Source organism: Capronia epimyces (genome assembly GCF_000585565.1).
Source record: "Capronia epimyces CBS 606.96 chromosome Unknown aczIQ-supercont1.9, whole genome shotgun sequence".
Taxonomy (NCBI): domain Eukaryota; kingdom Fungi; phylum Ascomycota; class Eurotiomycetes; order Chaetothyriales; family Herpotrichiellaceae; genus Capronia; species Capronia epimyces.
The window spans coordinates 587,250-605,610 of record NW_006912912.1 but is presented as its reverse complement, the minus strand read 5'-3'; the positions used below and the strand labels follow the sequence as shown (position 1 = coordinate 605,610).

Below are 18,361 nucleotides of genomic sequence, written 5' to 3'. Positions count from 1 at the left end.
ATTGACATTTTGCTGTCTTGTCTGGCCTTCCTTGGGAAGATAGCATCAAAGTTTGGAACAGGGAGGAAAATTTCTGCAATTGCCTCTAATCAGAGCTGCTCTATATTTTGGTTGTTGTCCGAGTCCATTTTCCATTTGCTGCCACTTTGTCATTCATTATTCACATGTCTCGAGCATCTTCTTGATGAAACTCTGCAAGGTTGGGTTCCATAGTGCCGCCGCTACTCTCTCCTTGTCCGCGAGTTGTTTATTGACCTCATCTGCTGTCGAATGAGTTCCCTCTTTGATTCTCACATCCACCCGGAATCTCGGCGGGAGCGACTCTTCTAACCTCACGCGCACCCCCAAGCCTATCACAGTGGCCAGGCTGCAATGTTGTATCGTTGGCGTGATTAATACGGTGACTGTTTGGAGGTTGGAGGCCGGCCGGCTTGGAATGGTCGGTGTAATGGCTATGTCAGGCAAGGACACCACGGCCAAAGAACCCAGCGTGATGGGATGCTCGGGATCCGACATGGTAGCGATCAAGTCGTAGATCTCCTGTGTATCAATCGGCTCGTCCTCAGCATCACTGTCACTCTCTTCAATAGATGACGGACTCGAGGATCGGGCGAACGGGTCATTGCTGAAGGACGGCGCGGGATAGGCCAGGCTCACATCCAAGGCAGAATGGTCCTGTCGTGCAGAGGCCCGCCGTCTTCGAGTGGGCAGATCTGACGGATTGAGGATGAGCGGGTTGGCGTTTTTTCCGTCCTCCATGGCGCCACCGTCGAGGCTGCGGTCAACAGAGAGGCGACACCAGAAAGGAAGTGGAGGGGACCGAGTTCGGTGGGAACGACAGGTGCTGCCCTGCTCGCGCAAGAGGCCGTGTAAGATAGTCTTAGAAGGTCAGAGGTGAGAAGGTAAGTGGTGAAGGGTGAAAGCTGCAAGATGCAAGGTTGTCGCTGTGATCTCGAGTGGCAAGCACATGGGTTGGAATCGCTGCCGTCGAACTGCGATTTGCGATTTGCGATTTGTGATTTGCGATTTGCGATTTGCGCAATGCACCGAATCATATTCCGCACTAATTACGGAGTACAGTACGACGCATGACTAATCAATATGTGCCGCCGTGCCACCATATTTGTGTGCTCCCTAGTATCCGTACTCCGTGGAGTCACGTGATGTTGCTGCTACCACACTTCAATTTTGCAATGCCCCTCCTCGCTCCCCTCGCCCTCCTCGCCCTCCTCGCCCTCCTCACCCCCCTCGCCCCTCCTCGAGCCATACCTTCAGGCTTCTAGCTAGAGGGCACCCATACCTACCTAGGTAGGTAGGTAATCCCTACTCGGCACACCTAGCAGATACCCTTCCGCACCGTCGCAAGCCTCATCGCAAAAAAGCTAGAACTAGGGCCTTTCCCGCCTCAAGATCTACTTGTCGGTGCCGTACAGTGTACACTGCTCTTCTGTCAACTGTCTAAATCCACACAAACTCGAACAGAGCCATCGTCCAAATCCAGTCAGATCATCTGGAGGTGAATCAGGGTCGCTGGGCCGAGTCCCGCAGCGACACTTGTATCGCTTTAGTGGGCGATCCCTCGCCGGGTCTCTTCCCGGCGCCTGAAATTTGCACAGGCCCCGTTCGCGGGGAGGCGCAGCTACCACCCATCAACCTTGTTCGAGACTCTGTTCGACCTTCGGCTCAGAGGCCCCTAGCCACCGGAAGGTTGGAAGGCTGAACCCCCGCGACAGCCGTCTATTGTTGAAGGCCCCTTCCGGACATTGAGCTGACTGACTCGACCCCGGATGACTGTAGATACAGTCTGTAAACCCTGTTGCCAATCGGCGATTTACAGCCAAGCGAGAGACTGGGTTCCGACCCGGCTGGCCTTCGGATCGCATCAAGGCCCAGCAGCTGCGATTTAGAGGGTACGCACACTGTACGGAGTACAAGCAGGTCACTCAGTGTCAGTCACTGGCATGCTACCATACCTGTGTGTTTCTCAGCTGGCGCCTTGAAAGGGATTTCCGATTTATTTCATTATTAGGGGATTCTGTCGAGAGAGACGTCCACACATTGCAAGTCAGCGATTACATATAAACCTGTATTTATCCATCCGAGCCGATGGACATGGAGTGACCCTGGCTTGCCACCAAGTCTCTACTACTCTCTGGGAATGGTTCAAGTCGTCACCCAAGAAGCGCGACAGCGGGACCCCAGGAAGTCTCACTCATCAGGCCCGTAAATGCCTTGATTCGCCGTGACTCGCATGTCAAGGGAAGCTACGAGCGACAATCCATGCTGGGCGCATTCAACCTGGTCTCCTTAGCCCTGCCTCCTTCGGAACTCCTGTCGACGTTGAAGAGCAAGAAAAAGGGGATGTTGTCAATTAATTAGCTGCTACAACTACAACTGAGACAAACCGAACAGATTCCAAAAACTTGGGCCTTAAATAGTTCGGTTATCGAAGGGTGTTACTGTATCCTTTGAGGTTGCATTGCGTGCTGATGGATGGCTGGTGGCCGATGGCCCATTCAACCAGCCATTACGGAGTGAGTACGGATACATATTTGCTTCCCCCATCCCACTAACCAACCATACACGACCGGCGCCATCCCCATCGGACCCTGGAAAAATTGTCGTCAAAGCCCGGGACAAACTTGGCAGAATCAAAGCGCTTGGGAGACGCTCGACGTGCCAACCAATCGACCTCATCAACCCGCACGACAACAACAAAAACAACAAGCTCGATATCGGTAGATTTGCGTCTGCTGCTTCCGGGGGGTCAGATTTCCATCGCCGCCCCCGAGTTACACCATTTGGTTTCTGTTACATCTTGTCTTGGAGGAACGCACGGCCGCAAAAGCGGTTCAGCCTATTAGCTGGAGCGGTCTACGCAAAGCCTGAGGCCTTCTGTGGTCCTTCGCTCGCATAAGCCTCAGCGATCTCTGCCCAAGTGGACGTCCGAGTCCCGCCCACTTTTTTCTGCACCATCTTCTCACTACTGCTGGACATCTACCGTCGCTTGATGCTGCTTTGTACCTCGAATCTCTCTGCGCGACATGACCAGCGTTTGATGAGCCAGTAACTCTAACTCACCTGGTCTACGACCTCCCGGGCGCTGGCTGCTTGATTGCAGACATCCGAATCTTGCTGCACCGTGCCGAGGTCCACGGTCTTAGGAGCCCTCAATTTGCGCCACGCAGCACGAGTCACCATCGACGACTTCGATCGGGCTGGGGAAAGCCATCTTCTAGTTTCCGCACGGTTGCTCCTGGCATCAGCGCATGTGATTCGAGCTGCATGACTGTTGGTCTTTTTCATCTCTACAGCTCCGTTGATCGATCAATTATCTCAGTCCTGTCAAACTCATCAGATTGGCTGTAGACCCTCGGAGCGCTCCCCTAGACTGTGCTCTCGCCGCCTCTGCACTTACCCGATGTGGTGCCATTCCCACTCCAGATGAGATGCCACCATGCAGAGCTATTCAATGACATCGGGGCCTCCGCCAGGCCCGAAGAATTATGTCTTCGTCGACGAGCACAACAGACACAAGCGCCTCAAGGTGATGCGCGCTTGTGAAGGATGTCGGCGCCGTAAGATCAAGTGTGATTCCGCCACCACCAACACGTGGCCTTGCGCTGCCTGTGTGCGATTGAAACTCCCCTGCGTGCCTCCCGCAGGAGGAGCCGAAGGCGAGCAAGGCGATTTTTCTCAAAGCAGCGCTGTCGAGGAATCGAATGAGTCGCTGTCGTACCTGCCGACACCAGCCGCGTCGACATACCGACCCCAAAACTATGGCTCTGCCGCTCCCAACTTCCAGCTCAACCAGAGCGACGCTTTTCCCTACGATGCGTACGCCACCAATTATCAGAAGCCATCCTTCGACATCGGTAATAAACAATATGGAAGCTATTTCCCGGATCCGCAACACTTCTCCGAGACGCTGAACGACGCGTACCAGTCCAATTCTCAGGTCTACGCACAGGCTCAACCTGACTCGCAATGCCCTCTGAGACAAGACCGTGCTGGCTCCTCGCCTATCGATCAACTTACAGCCGAAGAGCTCATGGAACATCTTGGCTCATTGAAGATCGGAGAGAATGGGGTCGCGCCGTATCTGAGGTCGGAAAAGAAGGACAGCAAGGAGGCCGATGCGCCGGTTCAGGATCCCGAACCTGAGATCAAGATCCCGGTTGTCTTCAACACTGGTGCCGGCTCCCAGATCAGGATTCCTCCGGCTCTGATGCCCTCTCAGGAAGATGCCATGCATGCTTTCAAGACTTTCTTCCATGATGTCCATCCCTATGTACCGGTATTGAACAGACGGCAGTTCTATGATCAGTGGCGTAATGGCACCGGGTCCATCTCGCCTCTGGTTTTGGAGGCTGTTTTCGCCAATGCTGGCCGCCTGTCTGACGATCCTGCCCAAGGTGCACAGTGGCTTGCTCTGGCAAATAGTACGTGTATCTGGTTCCTCCCTGCAAGACGATGACACTGACGGGCGGTAGAGCATGAGGCGTGCTTCTTGGACAGCCCTCGGCTAAGCACCCTACAAGCCTTGCTCCTTCTACTCAAGGCTCGAGAAAGCGCGCCCAAACGAGGCTACTACTATCGATCCTGGATGACTTGCAAGACAGCCGTCAGCATGGCCAAGGATCTAGAACTGCACGAACACCACGAGGTCCATGCCGCGGGCGAACCGTGCGGGTCAGATCCCGTGGAATGTCTGACTAAGACCCGCGTCTGGCAAGCTCTCCTGATATGCGAGACCATGGTCGGAGGGCCACAAGGTTTGTCTCTTGCCTGTGCTTGCGGACGAAAGATGTGGATGTGCTGATTTTGCTCAGGCCGCACCGATCTGGGGGTCGACCCTAACTCTGTCGACATCAGCACTTGCCCACCGTGCTCGGACATGGACGACTTCGAGAAAGCCATCTCCAGGCAGTTTGCCTATTTTGTTCGCAATATTCGAAACATCCGCCTCATCACCGACGTGTCGCACAAGCTCAAGAAAAAGAAGGACTGGGGCTTGGACCAGAGATTTGTGACATACAATGCGGCCTTCAAGAAATGGCCCGACGAACTCCCACCGGATCTTCAAGTCGTATTGCCGTCCAACGGTGGCATGCCATCGTTGCCTTCTCATTTCGTGGGAAACATGCACTCTCATTATCAACTCGGGATTGTCATGCTCCACCGACCGCAACTCAAGGCGTCGGAATCATTCGCGGCGGACAGTCAATGGAGACACCACATGAGCGTGTGCTACAACTCGGCCAAGGTGCTTTGTCGCCTGCAGGAAGCGATTTTGGCCCGATTCGACCTGGCCGGTCTGCTCTGTATGCAGCGCGGCATCAACTTCACCATCTACGCCATCTTGACCTGCGTCATGCTCCATTTGATCGCCGTCGCGTCTCCGGACCCCGAATACAACTCCGAAGCGCGGGCCTACTTTGTCCGTCACATGCGCATCTTGGAACGCTGTGTCGCCGCCTGGCCGATGCCTGAGACCGAAGCACAGATCAATGCCCTGCGGGCTGCCTTCTCGGCGGACCTCAACAAGCCGTTCGAGCTTAAGGAGTCATTCCCGCTCGGCTCTCCATCCGATCATTCGCGATCGTCGCCTCTATCCCAGCTCTCGAACGAGAAGCAACCTCAACACCACCCCCACCACCACCCACCACCCCAACCACCCCCGGCCCCGACCCAAACACACCACCTCGTTGATCTCCAGCAACCTCAACCGGGGTCTTACTTACCCCCGCACCTGACGCAGATGCGTGGGCAGACGCCGTATCTAGCGACACCACCAGTGTCGGCATACTCGAACGACTCGAAGCCGCAGACGCCCATCTTCCCGCACACCACTTACGACCTGGATCAGCAGTTCCCCTCCAACCTGTCAGTGTCGGGTGGCGGCTTCTACCCGCAGACCGCGGCAGCCCCGGCGCCCAACATCGACATTCAATGGAACCCAACGCCGATCATCGACCAGTTCGACACGGCGTTCGCAATCCCGCCTTCCGCTCTGGCCCCGCCGCCGTCCATGTACGGCGGTACGGGCACATCGCCGCCGCCACCTGGTACGATGCAAAGTTTCGCACCTGCAGGGTCTCCCACATATGGTACTGCTGGAGGGTACACGCAACAGCAGCAGCAACCACCGCCACCACCACCATATTTTGCTCAGCGACAGCACTCGCAGCCATACCAAGAGACCACTTCCTCGCCGATTGCTGGAGCCTACTCTGCCACGCCCGGGGCACCCATGTTTGTCACGCCTCGGCAGTGGCAGCAAAGTGTGGCTCATGTCATTGATTCGGCTGGCTTGAAGCGACGATGGGACTTTGGGCAGGATTGACATTTTGGCATGGAGGGGCAGCTGAAAGACACACAACTTGAGCTGATATTCGAGGAACACTTCGGGCTTTGACCGCCCCGGAATGATCGGATCTGTCGGACGCTGTGTTCGGCCCCAGGCGGATAGGAGCGGCGGCCTTGTTGGCTAAACACCAAAAAGCGGAGTTTGGCATCTACAGTGATTTGACTGCGTATTGAATCATTTTTTGCTGTGCATGGGAGTGGAACTCGTCAAAACCAAAACGGACACGCCATGAGACTGAACGAAGGGAATGGGGTAGGAATGGGAACGGGAACGGGAATGGGAATTGGAATGGGAATTGGAACGGCAATGGGATCATATCACGAATGCATTGAATTGAACGATTGTTTTTATTGACCTTGATGTCGATATTGATGCTATCGAGGATGAGGATGAGGATGCTCCAGGAGGGACGCGGGAATCACTGACGGGAATGATTGAATGCGAGAAAGGGAAAGCCAGGAAAATGAATCAGGAACCTTATGGATGGGGGTTAAACAGTATGGTATCCGTACAGTATGGTATCCGTACAGTATGGTACATACAGTATGCGATTGACTGGACTGGAACGACCTGGACACTTAGACTATTCAAGCTCTGCCTTGCCGTGTCCCTGCTCAACTCGACCACAGCTCCTGTGCAGTGTTCTGCTTCTGCTCTACAGTCTGTCCAGTGTCTACTGCTTCTACTCTACTGACAGACAGTGTCTTCTGCTTCTACTCTTATGTCTGTCCAGTGTCTACTACTTCTGCTCTACTATCTGTGCAGTGTTTACTACTTCTGCTCTACTATCTGTGCAGTGTTTACTACTTCTGCTCTACTATCTGTGCAGTGTTTACTACTTCTACTCCACTGACAGACAGTGTCTACCAGTGGCTACTCTACTGTCTGTCCAGTGTCTATGGTCTCGTAGTCATTAGGGAGGGGAGGGCCGAAGAATCCGGTATTATGTAGGACCTGGACGGACGCAGTACAGACACGTACTGTATGTACCTGGTAGGTAGCTGCTGGCTTTTGGGGGGAGAGGGGGGTTCTTTTCCGCGTGGTGTGGTACAGCCGTAGTGTACCATAGCATAGCTTGTAAGAAAGACTTGAAGTGCGAGACATGATTACTAGTGTTGGAACAGGACCAGGACCCGGGATCCATTATCAAGAGCCCCAAACCGTAATACCATCCATCTATCTTCTATAGCTACCCGCAAGCCCAAGGCCCCCTCTCCTTTCCCTCTTCAAGTTGTGAACTGCACATGCGTGTTTCGGTCATTCCTCGCCAGTCCCATCGATGGCTATACATACAAGCTGTTCATGGTGTGTTTTGCTCGTGCTCATAGTCTTTGGACGAAACAGGAAGGAGGCTTTGGAGGCGCTGATTATCGTCCCCTAGCCTCTGAGGTTGGACTCGAGTACAAGATACCACCTGAGAGGTCGGCATACCGCTCGGAGGATCAAGACTCCGCGGCACGGTCGTGATGGTGGTGCGGGCCTTGTTTCGGGAGCATGTCGAGCTGATGACGGGCAGGGGACGCACATGTCTGGAGTCTGCGTCGGGTGTCGTTGAATGTAATACGGCGGCCTGCCTCTTATGTTTGTAGTCTCCCGAAAGCGATTTTCTCCCCATGAACACTTGTTTCCGGCGACTATCTCCCACACATCAGGGACGGCTCTTGCTGTATGCAACCAAGCAAAGCTGTGTCTCTTGCATCAGTGATTCTTGACCAAGTCTCGACGATATGCCCTGCCAACAGTGCGGAGGTAGCCTGGATCGCCGGCAAGAGCTTTGTTCCACGTCCTCTGACACTTGTGCGTCTTTGTTTTGAGCTCACATCGGCCCAAATCATCTTCCGGTTCGTTCACCGCCGAGTCAACCATTGGTTCATGCTGCGTTCCCAGGCATCGATACGGATGGGCATTTCCATCTGCCAAAAGGGATTCTTGCACACAAAGTCGGCGTATCGTTCGTAGACGCCCTTCATCAGCACGTCCGTGTTAGGCATGCTCGGGTCCGTGAACAAGAGGAACTTCGTGCCGCTTAGGGTCTGGAACACGGTCAGACGGAAAAAGGAGGATTCCATCGATTCGATCCCCGACGCCGGAACTGTAGGGTCGGGATAGGTCCAACTGCGTCCTGAGGAACCTGCGGACGGCGCGACGGGGATCTTGGGCGTTAGTGATCGCGTGATGGCGTGCACACCGTGGAATGTCCCTGCTAGGACAAGGTAGTCGTTCGTTGTCAGCGTGCTCGTCCCGGGAAGACCCAGAGTCCCCACGGTCTGGCCCGGAGGCCCTGCTGCCGCACCCGGAGTCGATGTTGGGAATGTTCGGTGGAAGATGAGCGAGCCGGCTTTCGAGATGATCAAGAGGGCGAAGACGGGCCTGCATATGATGTCTTGGAGTTAGATCCTGTAAATCTAGGTCATGTCTTGAAGGGAGGGACAGGGTGCCCTCGGACGGTACACATTCCCGCACTCACATCGTTAAAGGACAGTAGCCGCACTGCGGCTGGAAAATTACCTATCAGGGCAGAGTCATATCTATCTAGTTCCAGGATGTGTGAGAAGGGACCCCAAAACTGAAAGACCTCTCAGACCCGAAAGATTGTCAAATGGTAAAGATCGAAAGCATTTGGTCAACATTCACGCAGTGAATCCCTGTATCAGTGGACCTGGGCAGTTGTACTCCACCGTACCCCTAAGTTGCCCGCCCCGGTTTGGCACGATGGCGATGCCGCCTTATGCTTAAGCTTGAACTACGACTTTGTGGTGTCGCCTATACTATACTAAGACTATAGGTTTCAAACCAGTCTTACTATTCGAGCGGAAAGATCAAGATGAAGACGGAGGCTGAGGACTGCGGCTCTTCGAGGATCGGTCACCTTGGAACGAAAGTGCTTTTGTAGTCCTCTGCATTTCTAAGAGAAATAGAAATATCAGCATCTGAAACCTTGCGTTCCTCTGAAGAACCTGACAGCGAGCAAGACCGTTTACCGGGTTAACTCTTGGTCGTCACGCTGTAATCGAAAAGAGTCACGACAGGTGACGAGGCTGACTGGGCGATGTCCACCTGTAAAAGCGGCGTGAAGCGATTCCACCAGCCAAGGCTGCATCATTGACGCGTTTGGGCCTGAAGCCTCCATGTCTGGACCGCTGGGACGCTTTGCAGTACCTCCAACTTGCCAACTACATTACTCTATACGGAGTACAACGAAACTATCAGCTTCCGTGACCACAACTATTTGCTTACCCTCGACCTTCCCCCACCCTCAACACGATTATTCTGCAACCCTTCCTGAACCTCACAGGCTTTCGAACACCGCCATCATGGTGCTCGAGGCTACGATGATCGTGGTGGACAACAGCGAGGCGAGTAGGAATGGCGATTACCTGTAAGCAATCGACGGCAAGGTCTTCGCAAGGTGCTAATCTCTCTCCAGACCTAACCGATTCTCCGCCCAGTCGGAAGCTGTCTCTCTCGTCTTCAACGCAAAGACATCCTCGAATCCTGAATCAGCTGTCGGACTCATGTCCATGGCAGGAACAGGCCCTACAGTGCTCACTACACCTACCACCAATTTTGGTACCCTGCTGTCAGGATTACACGATACGAAGATCAAGGGACATGTTAGATTAGGAACCGCTATCAGTGTGGCCATGTTAGCCCTTAAGCACAGAGCCAACAAGAGCCAACGGCAACGAATCGTGGTTTTGATATGCAGCGAACTGGACCAAAAGTTCGGGGACAAGAACGACACTGACAAAGAGCTGATCAAGCTGGCGAAGAAGTGCAAAAAGAACAATGTCTCCGTGGACTTTGTGGCATTCGGAGATGCGCTTGAGTCCAATACAAAGTCAATACTGGAGAGGTTCATCGAAGCCGTGGGTGGGTCATCTGGAGAGGGGAACCACCTAGCAGTTATCCCTCCCGGACCAGGCTTGCTCAGCGACAGCCTCATCACTACCCCAATAGTCAGCGTGAGTGGTGACGTGGGACAAGGAAGCAGCGGCATGGAGGGTGTCGAGACGGGCGGCGCCGGTGGCGCTGGAGGTTTTGAATTCGGTGTCGATCCATCAGCTGACCCGGAGCTGGCCATGGCTCTGCGCATGAGCATGGAGGAAGAACAGAACCGGTTGGAGAGAGAGCGCAGGGCACGTGAAGAGCAAGAGAGACAGAACGCGGACCGAATGGAGACGATAACCGAAGAGGGTCAAGGACAGCAGTCAGCAAATGGGGAAGGTCAAGACGGCGACGCTTCAAAGCAGCCACGCGTGGAGGAGGATAAACAAGATTAATTGACTGTGCAGGAACTGGCGTGCTTTGTATCAATATTGAAATTCGAGCATGGCTCAACCTTTGGACTGTAGGGGTCCAGGTTGGGAAATTCATATGAATTTTCATCTGCTCTTCGAGTGGTTACTTTCTGCTCGCAAATATGACATTTGATTCCCTCGACTGTGGCTGCACATCCCGGAGACTGACTTGATCCCTACGAGTGATTGGAGCCCATGTGTTCCTCCTGATGTCCTTACATGCCAGGATTCTGAATTCTTTCTGGTACTCATCAAATCCAATGACATCCAACATCATCCATTCATCGATACCATCGTTACCGTCATTTGCCGTTTCATTCGCCCACATTCATTCCGCACGAAACTCGAATAGCATGCTCGAGTCATACCGCCTTTGGCTGTAGATAGGGAAACACGATGATGCCAATCGAACCGCACACGGAAGGGGACAAGAAAGGTACGTGATGCGGCGCTCATTTTGCGTCGTCCTCGGTTCATGTCGTCTCAAATCGGATCGTGTCTCGAGACTCGGTCGACTGCTGTTCAGTCGGATTGTACTGCTCGCCGGCGGGTCTGGGGCTGATACAATCTGACGTGGTAAAGCGGCCATCATCCATCGACCACGCTAGTTGTGGTATGAGGCCACGCAGTGTCGTCCAGTGATTCATACTCAGATGTGAGTTGCGCAGCTGCGGCCATCACCTCGAACTTGCCGACCCCACAATCCTCTCTTCTCGGCTACGCACAATCCGAGCCTTACCCCCCGGCAAAGGCTTCAACTCGTCGTTCGGATCGATGGCTCCGCCACCTGCTCCTTCACCCATCATCTGCGCGTCGTCACCTGCATCTCCCTCAGGTTGCCGTCCATTACGGAATAGCCCGTCCGGATCTTCGCCCGTTTTGAGGTATTTTGCGTATGCAAGTCGACGGAGATAGGCTTCCTCGAAGGCCGCGACGTCTTCGGATGTGATGGTGATTGCGGTGGGTTTGCGGCGCAGCATGAGGGCTCCTTCTCCGAGAATATGAATGGTGGAATATCGGCGGCAAAGCGTCAAGGCAGAAGCAAGAGAGATAAACTAGAGTAAGTATGTTGAATATGCTTCGACACGCTCTATGCGAGTGGTGAGGAGCTGCTTCGTCGTGGCGTTATTGGGATTGCGGACAGCGACAACAATTCCCGTTGGTGATTTGGAGGCGCGGCGATAAGGCGGAGCGGAAGCGCCAAGAAGGGTCCTGACTCCCCCGCACCTGTGATCGGCCGGACATGGAATATTACATGTACACTACCACTGATAACTGATAGTACCACACCGCATGAAGACAGGCACAACTCATAACTCCCTCGCTGGATCTCCTTCCCACGCTGGTACAGGAACATCTGCTGTTGCTTGACATCAATTCAACAACATTAATCTCGGCTACACGTTGAGATTCGCCCGCTATCGCCAGGACTTTTTGAACGTGCCAAGACTCAGACAGCTGTCAGGCCATGTCGCGCCCCTTATATAGGCGAGAGTGACTATCAGACCAGTTGCCCGTTTGTGGCTACTCAGAAGTCCTCCCAGAATCACTACTGACTAGAAAGTGTCATATTGATCGATCAGCCAACGAGACCTCACTTCCCGTTGGGTTGATGGAGAACCACGCTGGTGACAGCCCTCGCGCCACAACGGTCGGTGTGGTGGCCCAAACACCTCCCCTGAATGTCACTTCCTTGGCGACAAGTCCAACCCGGAGCTTTCCAATGGCCTTAGGAACTACGGCCTTTTGAATGATTGATTCGTAGACATGACACGAAATTGCCAATCGTTTCGGTTAGACACCGATTGCCCAAGGGCATGGCAAGGGGTGCAACTTGCCTCCCGCACTGGGCATATATGAGGCATATATGAGGCATATGCCCAGGAACACAAGTGACCTCCAGCTTGTATATGCATGCTTAAGCCCCGGCCGTCGCCCTTCTGTGAGTGAGACTGATTCTAAGTCCTAACAAGCACATTTCGCATCAGCCCTCCGTTCTTTCGATCCATGGCCGAATACGTGCGCATCAGAGAAGCTGGAAGTTCCCGTCTGGGGGACGACAATGGCCACGACTTCGCTCGCCACCGGGACTCCTTTGAGCACGAAGACCTCCCTCTCCATGAGAAAGAGCTGGATGAGAAACCCGCGGCCACGACCCACGAGACTGACGATGCATCAGACTCGGATGACTCGGATCTAGAGGACATCATAGACGTGGAAAAGCAGTCTTCTGCCGACATGCCAAAATGGACGCGGTACAACACCTACGGCTCGCTTGTCAAGTCTTGGTGTGTCACCGCACTACCAAGGTTCTGCCAATCGGGTGGGCTACGACTGAAAGGCGAGCCGCATCCCACAGCTTGGTTGGATGCTCTTCGCGGGTACGCGGCGTGGATCGTCTTCCAATACCACGCCTTCAACACCTACGATCCGTCCTGGCGGCGACAGCCGTTTGTGTCGATTCTGTTCGCAGGTCCGGGCATGGTTGCTCTGTTCTTCGTCATCTCCGGCTACGTCCTGAGCTACAGCCTGCTGAAGCAGATCCGGAACCGGCAGTCCGCCGGTATGCTCGAGAGTCTCGCGTCTTCCACGTTCCGACGGTACCTTCGACTGTATGTCTCCAGCATTGTGGCGACGGTGTTCGCTTTCATCTTGATCCGGCTGGGCTGGTACAACCCCTTCGGGATATATGTTCCATCCTTCCTTGGCCAAGTAGGCCACTGGCTTTTCGACACCATCATCTTCATCAACCCGTTCGGCGACATCCGCGGGTGGTACCATCGTGGCACCCAAGACAGCAATTACCTGTCGACTCTGTGGACGATCCCTGTCGAGTTCCGCGGTAGTATGATCCTATTCGGCTTCTGCGCCGCTGTGTGCAAGCTGACCACCCCGTGGCGCATGGCTCTGACCTGGCTGGTTATCTTGCTGTGCTATGTGTGGAACTCGGTTTTCGTGGCCGAATTCCTGTACGGCCTGTTCGTCGCCGACCTATCTCTACTCAGAAACCCGGACCGCCTCCGCCGTCCTGCTGCAACCGAAGCCCTATCCTCACCTCTACCGTCACGGGTGTTTGTGATGGAGACTGCTGCTCACGCGCCGCGGTTCTGGAAGTGGAACTGGAGCCTGAATCGGACCCCACGGTCGCGCATCGCCGCCAACGTTGGTTATTCTCTCCTTTTCCTCCTAGGCATCTTTCTCCTCGGCGAGCCCGACGGCATAGACCTGGGTGTCTGGGGCCAGTTCCCATGGCGGTTCCTCAAATCATTCATCCCGTTTTACTACACCAATGGCGCCGAGGCGTACTGGTACCTTTCGGTCGGCGGTTTCTTCCTCGTGCTGGCTATTGACTCATTCCCAGCCCTGCAGCGCCCGCTGATGTACGGCTTCAGCCAGTACGTCGGCGACCTGAGCTTTGGCATCTATGTGCTGCACCCGCCCGTGACCATTGCCTTTTACCACGGCTTGATGGAGCCCTGGCGGGTCAAGCACCTCGGATCCTCGCCGTTGGCTTTCATTCCGGGGTTTATAGCTCTGACATTGATGGTGTTTATCTTGGCCGATTATTTCAGCAGACTGGACAAAAAGGTCGTGAGGCTCGGAAGGTGGTTGCAGGCCAAGCTGTTCAGGAAGTGGGATTGCTGAAGGAGAAAAGAGACGATGATGGGAGTGATTCAAGATCTTGCCGAGTCCTCGGAAAGCGTCACCGCGAGGCAGAAACAGGTTGCCTCCTTTGCAGCGTCATTTTCATCGGAGCAGGACGACTATCGCAGATGCAAATACAAATCCTGGGACAATGGATGCAATCATATATATTTCCCCTTCTCCTTACGAGGTTTATCTGCATCGGCAGTTGCTCGACTCGCTGTAACGGGTGGAGGACGATAGGGCATCATCATCCCTGGGCCTGGGCTCGTGGGCCTGATCTTTACCTGACTCGTGAAGAAAGGGCGAGGCTGCCGGAGCCGGAGCCGGAGCCGGCAAGCTGAGGGGGATTAGGAGATGCGAAGCCGGGCACCTGGAATGCTTCTCCGTATGCAGCTCCTGCAGATCAAGTGTGACGTTGATGCAGTTTCCACATCCATCCCACCCTCCCATCAGTAGACATTCGTCTCTTGATCGTACCAAGCCACCCCCCGAGAGTGCCAGACTGCATTTACTCCCGGTCGGGGGGCAAAGAACCGATTCTCTGGCGACGATCTTCCAAGAGAATGCAGAGCCAACCATCCCCCTCCCAGCCAGTCGTCATCGTCGGCGCCGGTCTCGCCGGCCTGGTGGCAGCGTATGAACTGACACGCAGCCATGTGCCCGTAACGCTGGTCGACCAGGAAAACGAACACAACCTGGGCGGCCAAGCCTTCTGGTCGTTAGGGGGCATCTTCTGCGTCGACTCCGCCACGCAGCGCAGGTACGGCATCCGAGACAGCCACGCACTGGCGCTGGCGGACTGGATGAACACGGCGCGGTTCGACCGGGTTCCAGGTCAAGACCAAGACCAAGGCCAGCCCGCGGGGCCGGGGGATGATCAAGACCTCTGGGCGCGGCGATGGGCCGAAGCGTTCGTCGACTTTGCCACGCACAAGATGGAGCACTATCTCAAGGACCGAGGAGTCAAGGTTTTGACCGTGGGTTGGGCGGAGCGCGGCGCCGGCCGGGCCGATGGCCATGGAAATTCAGTGCCGCGGTTCCATCTGACCTGGGGGACGGGCCCGGAGATTGTGGGAGCGTTCGCAGAGCCTGTGATGCGCGCGGCGGAGACGGAGACGGAGACAGAGACGTCGGAGCCCTCACACAAGGGAAAGCAGCAACAGCAGCAGCAACAGCAACAAGCACAGTCTCAACCGTTGGTCAACTTCAAGTTCCGGCACCGCGTCGATGAGCTGATTCTGGACGAGCACACGGGTGCGACGGTTGGAGTGCGTGGCGCGATCCTCGAGCCCACGGACTCTGCCCGGGGCGTGGCGTCATCCCGGTCGTCTGTAGGCTCGTTCGAGCTACGCGGCCGAGCGGTGGTGATCGCGACCGGCGGGATCGGAGGCAACATCGAAGCGGTCAAGCGCAACTGGCCGGTGGAGCGACTAGGGCCTCAGATCCCGCGGTCGTTTGTGGTCGGGGTGCCTGCGCACGTCGACGGGCGCATGCTGGGCATCGCCGAGGCCGCCGGGGCGCGGCTGACCAACATGGACCGCATGTGGCACTACACCGAGGGCCTGGCGAACTGGAACGCCATCTGGCCGGCGCACGGGATCCGCGTGATCCCCGGCCCGTCGTCGCTGTGGCTGGACGCCACGGGCAAGCGACTGCCGCCGTTCCTCTATCCCGGCAGCGACACGCTCGCGACGCTGCAGCACATCTGCGCCACGGGCCACGACTATTCGTGGTTCGTGCTGAACCGCACCATCGTCAGCCGCGAGTTCGCCCTGTCCGGGTCGGAGCAGAACCCGGACATCACGGGCAAGAGCTACGTCCAGGCGTTCCTGCAGCGCGTCTGGTCGCGGCACGGCACGCACGCGGTGCAGGACTTCCTGGAGCACGGCGAGGATTTCGTCGTCGAGCCCGACCTGCCTGCGCTGGTCCGCGGCATGAACCGCCTGGCGCGCCAGAGGGGCGGGCCGGTGCTCGACCACGACGCCCTCCTCGCCGAGATCCAGGCCCGCGACATGCAGATGGACAACCCGTACGCAAAGGATGCTCAGGCCATGCTGATCGCCAACGCGCGCAAGTACTGGCCGGAGCACATTCGCGTCGCGAAGCCACACTGCATCCTCGACCCGCGCGCAGGGCCCTTGATCGCCGTCCGCATGAATCTGCTCACCCGCAAAAGCTTGGGCGGCCTGCAGACCGACCTGGACGGCAATGTTCTGCGTCTCGACCGTCAGCCCTTTCCCGGTCTCTATGCCGCCGGAGAGGCCGCCGGCTTTGGCGGAGGCGGCATGCATGGTTACGCTTCGCTCGAGGGCACTTTTCTGGGTGGCTGTGTTTTCTCAGGCCGTGTGGTTGGGAGGGCGATCGCGAGATCCGTCGCTGGCGTTGCTGCAGAGTCTCGGCTTTAATCCTGGTTCTGGCCGGCACGAGCTAGTGATCCCGATACCGCTTTGCTCTTGAATCATTGGCGCTGTCAATCTACAATTGAACAACTGGTTGTACATGATTCCAGGGCAAGGTTTGTCGGTCTACAATCGAACCACTGGTTGGTTCTACATGATTCCAGGACCAGGTTACGGACTGTACTTCTTTTCCCATTCCCAGGGTCCGGGACTTCTTGACAGCAAACCACGGCGTTGATGCCTACCTGGACTGACATCGACTGTACCACGATTTCAAGGCAGTGAGTGCTAGCTAGAGCCATCCCGCGTTGCGCCTTACTCTGATCACTTCGCTCGGTGCAGCGCATCAGGGGGCTCAGATGTCAATCCCCGGTGTGTGTGTGTGTATATACCCAATCCCGTTCAAAGGCCACACATCTGAATCAAACCAAAGCACTTAAGGCCACCCTTCTGAATCAATCCAAGGCGCTTCTTCATTGTCCAAGTGTCTTGATTCAAGACTACCTTGCTAAGACTAACATCCATGGGGTAGGTACCTACTTAGGTGCATGCAGCCTTGGATGGATTTCTCGCAATAGCACCGGCCGGCACCATACATCATCGGCCCAAGGCGGCAGGACGGACATGGTATCATCTTCATTCTCAGACAAGACAGTCGTGGGTCGTGGGGGAACAATCAAGATCAAGATCAAGATCAGGCAAGTTGGGTTGCCAATGCCAACGCCTTAGGTCCCCGAACTTGGCTTGCTGGATGGGAGGAAGTACAGTATAGTACACACACATCCGGGATGAGATACTATGTATTAATAGTGGTATCAACCCGGAAGGTATAGGTAAGGTGTAAGGTAGTGTTGTTGTGTCGTTGTCGTGGCACAATACCTCAGACCTCAGATCTCTATCAGTATCCGTATCTGTGTCCGTACACATTATCAGTCCAGATATATCCCAGGGGTCAGGTATACATCATCAGTCCAGAGATATCTCTCCCAGGTATCCGGTCCTCCTACCGCAGTCTTCCTCCAGTCCGCGAGTACGTGAACAAGTCCCGTCCCGTCCCGTCCTGTCCTGCCGCCATCAGCTCTGCTTGATGTGTCCCCGTCACCCGTCACCCTCAGCCTGATACGCCGTTCGACACTATTGAGGCCTTAAGCCTAGGCCCATACTACTATGGTGATCTATATCTAAAGGGCAGCCGCAAACGGTCCACTGTTCCATTTCTATTGTCATACAGAGCTATTGGGGTTGGTGTTTGGCTGTCCTTGTTTTTCATACTCGTTGTAGTCCCTACTAGTCCTGCAAATAACTAAACCAGCCACACAGGCACAGTCACCTAATTCCCTATACCCGTAATTAGGTGGTATTTCGAGCCTAAGGCCCAAGGAGCCAGAGCGACGCGTCGGTGCCATTCCAACACGGGTGCCATAGCGATCAGACGACGTCTCAAAGCCGACTCAGTCTGTAAAGCGACAACAACTATGGCTCGGTGAACTGGGATCATATCTCATTGAATCTGGATGGACATAGACAAATGCCAAATAATCTCACCAAACTTGGGGCAATGTGCCTCCGTCCTTGCGGCCTCCGGCTGAACGCATCGACTCTTCCTCCCACCTACAGCCCATGAAGAGGCCGACGCCATATTC

The 18,361-nt window shown here is 55.3% G+C and overlaps 7 protein-coding genes across 7 annotated transcripts; 4 read left to right on the top strand and 3 right to left on the bottom strand.

The window, feature by feature from the left end:
- Positions 1 to 156: 156 nt before the first annotated feature.
- On the bottom strand, positions 157 to 759 carry A1O3_09207 (uncharacterized protein; the record flags this gene model as incomplete). Its single annotated transcript, XM_007739302.1, has 1 exon — positions 157 to 759. One exon carries the CDS (start codon positions 757 to 759, stop codon positions 157 to 159), a length of 603 nt encoding a protein of 200 aa, XP_007737492.1.
- A 2,698-nt stretch (positions 760 to 3,457) lies between these two features.
- A1O3_09206 (uncharacterized protein) lies at positions 3,458 to 6,346 on the top strand (the record flags this gene model as incomplete). Its single annotated transcript, XM_007739301.1, has 3 exons — positions 3,458 to 4,442; positions 4,494 to 4,775; positions 4,833 to 6,346. 3 exons carry the CDS (start codon positions 3,458 to 3,460, stop codon positions 6,344 to 6,346), a joined length of 2,781 nt encoding a protein of 926 aa, XP_007737491.1.
- Positions 6,347 to 8,217: 1,871 nt separating this feature from the next.
- Positions 8,218 to 9,000, bottom strand: A1O3_09205 (uncharacterized protein; the record flags this gene model as incomplete). The annotated part of the gene is made up of 2 exons (XM_007739300.1): positions 8,218 to 8,740; positions 8,930 to 9,000. 2 exons carry the CDS (start codon positions 8,998 to 9,000, stop codon positions 8,218 to 8,220), a joined length of 594 nt encoding a protein of 197 aa, XP_007737490.1.
- Positions 9,001 to 9,684: 684 nt separating this feature from the next.
- Positions 9,685 to 10,653, top strand: A1O3_09204 (uncharacterized protein; the record flags this gene model as incomplete). Its single annotated transcript, XM_007739299.1, has 2 exons — positions 9,685 to 9,749; positions 9,798 to 10,653. 2 exons carry the CDS (start codon positions 9,685 to 9,687, stop codon positions 10,651 to 10,653), a joined length of 921 nt encoding a protein of 306 aa, XP_007737489.1.
- A 695-nt stretch (positions 10,654 to 11,348) lies between these two features.
- Positions 11,349 to 11,651, bottom strand: A1O3_09203 (uncharacterized protein; the record flags this gene model as incomplete). Its single annotated transcript, XM_007739298.1, has 1 exon — positions 11,349 to 11,651. The coding sequence occupies one exon, from the start codon at positions 11,649 to 11,651 to the stop codon at positions 11,349 to 11,351; it is 303 nt and encodes a 100-aa protein (XP_007737488.1).
- A 1,027-nt stretch (positions 11,652 to 12,678) lies between these two features.
- Positions 12,679 to 14,316, top strand: A1O3_09202 (uncharacterized protein; the record flags this gene model as incomplete). The annotated part of the gene is made up of 1 exon (XM_007739297.1): positions 12,679 to 14,316. One exon carries the CDS (start codon positions 12,679 to 12,681, stop codon positions 14,314 to 14,316), a length of 1,638 nt encoding a protein of 545 aa, XP_007737487.1.
- Positions 14,317 to 14,882: 566 nt separating this feature from the next.
- On the top strand, positions 14,883 to 16,724 carry A1O3_09201 (uncharacterized protein; the record flags this gene model as incomplete). Its single annotated transcript, XM_007739296.1, has 1 exon — positions 14,883 to 16,724. One exon carries the CDS (start codon positions 14,883 to 14,885, stop codon positions 16,722 to 16,724), a length of 1,842 nt encoding a protein of 613 aa, XP_007737486.1.
- Positions 16,725 to 18,361: the final 1,637 nt, after the last annotated feature.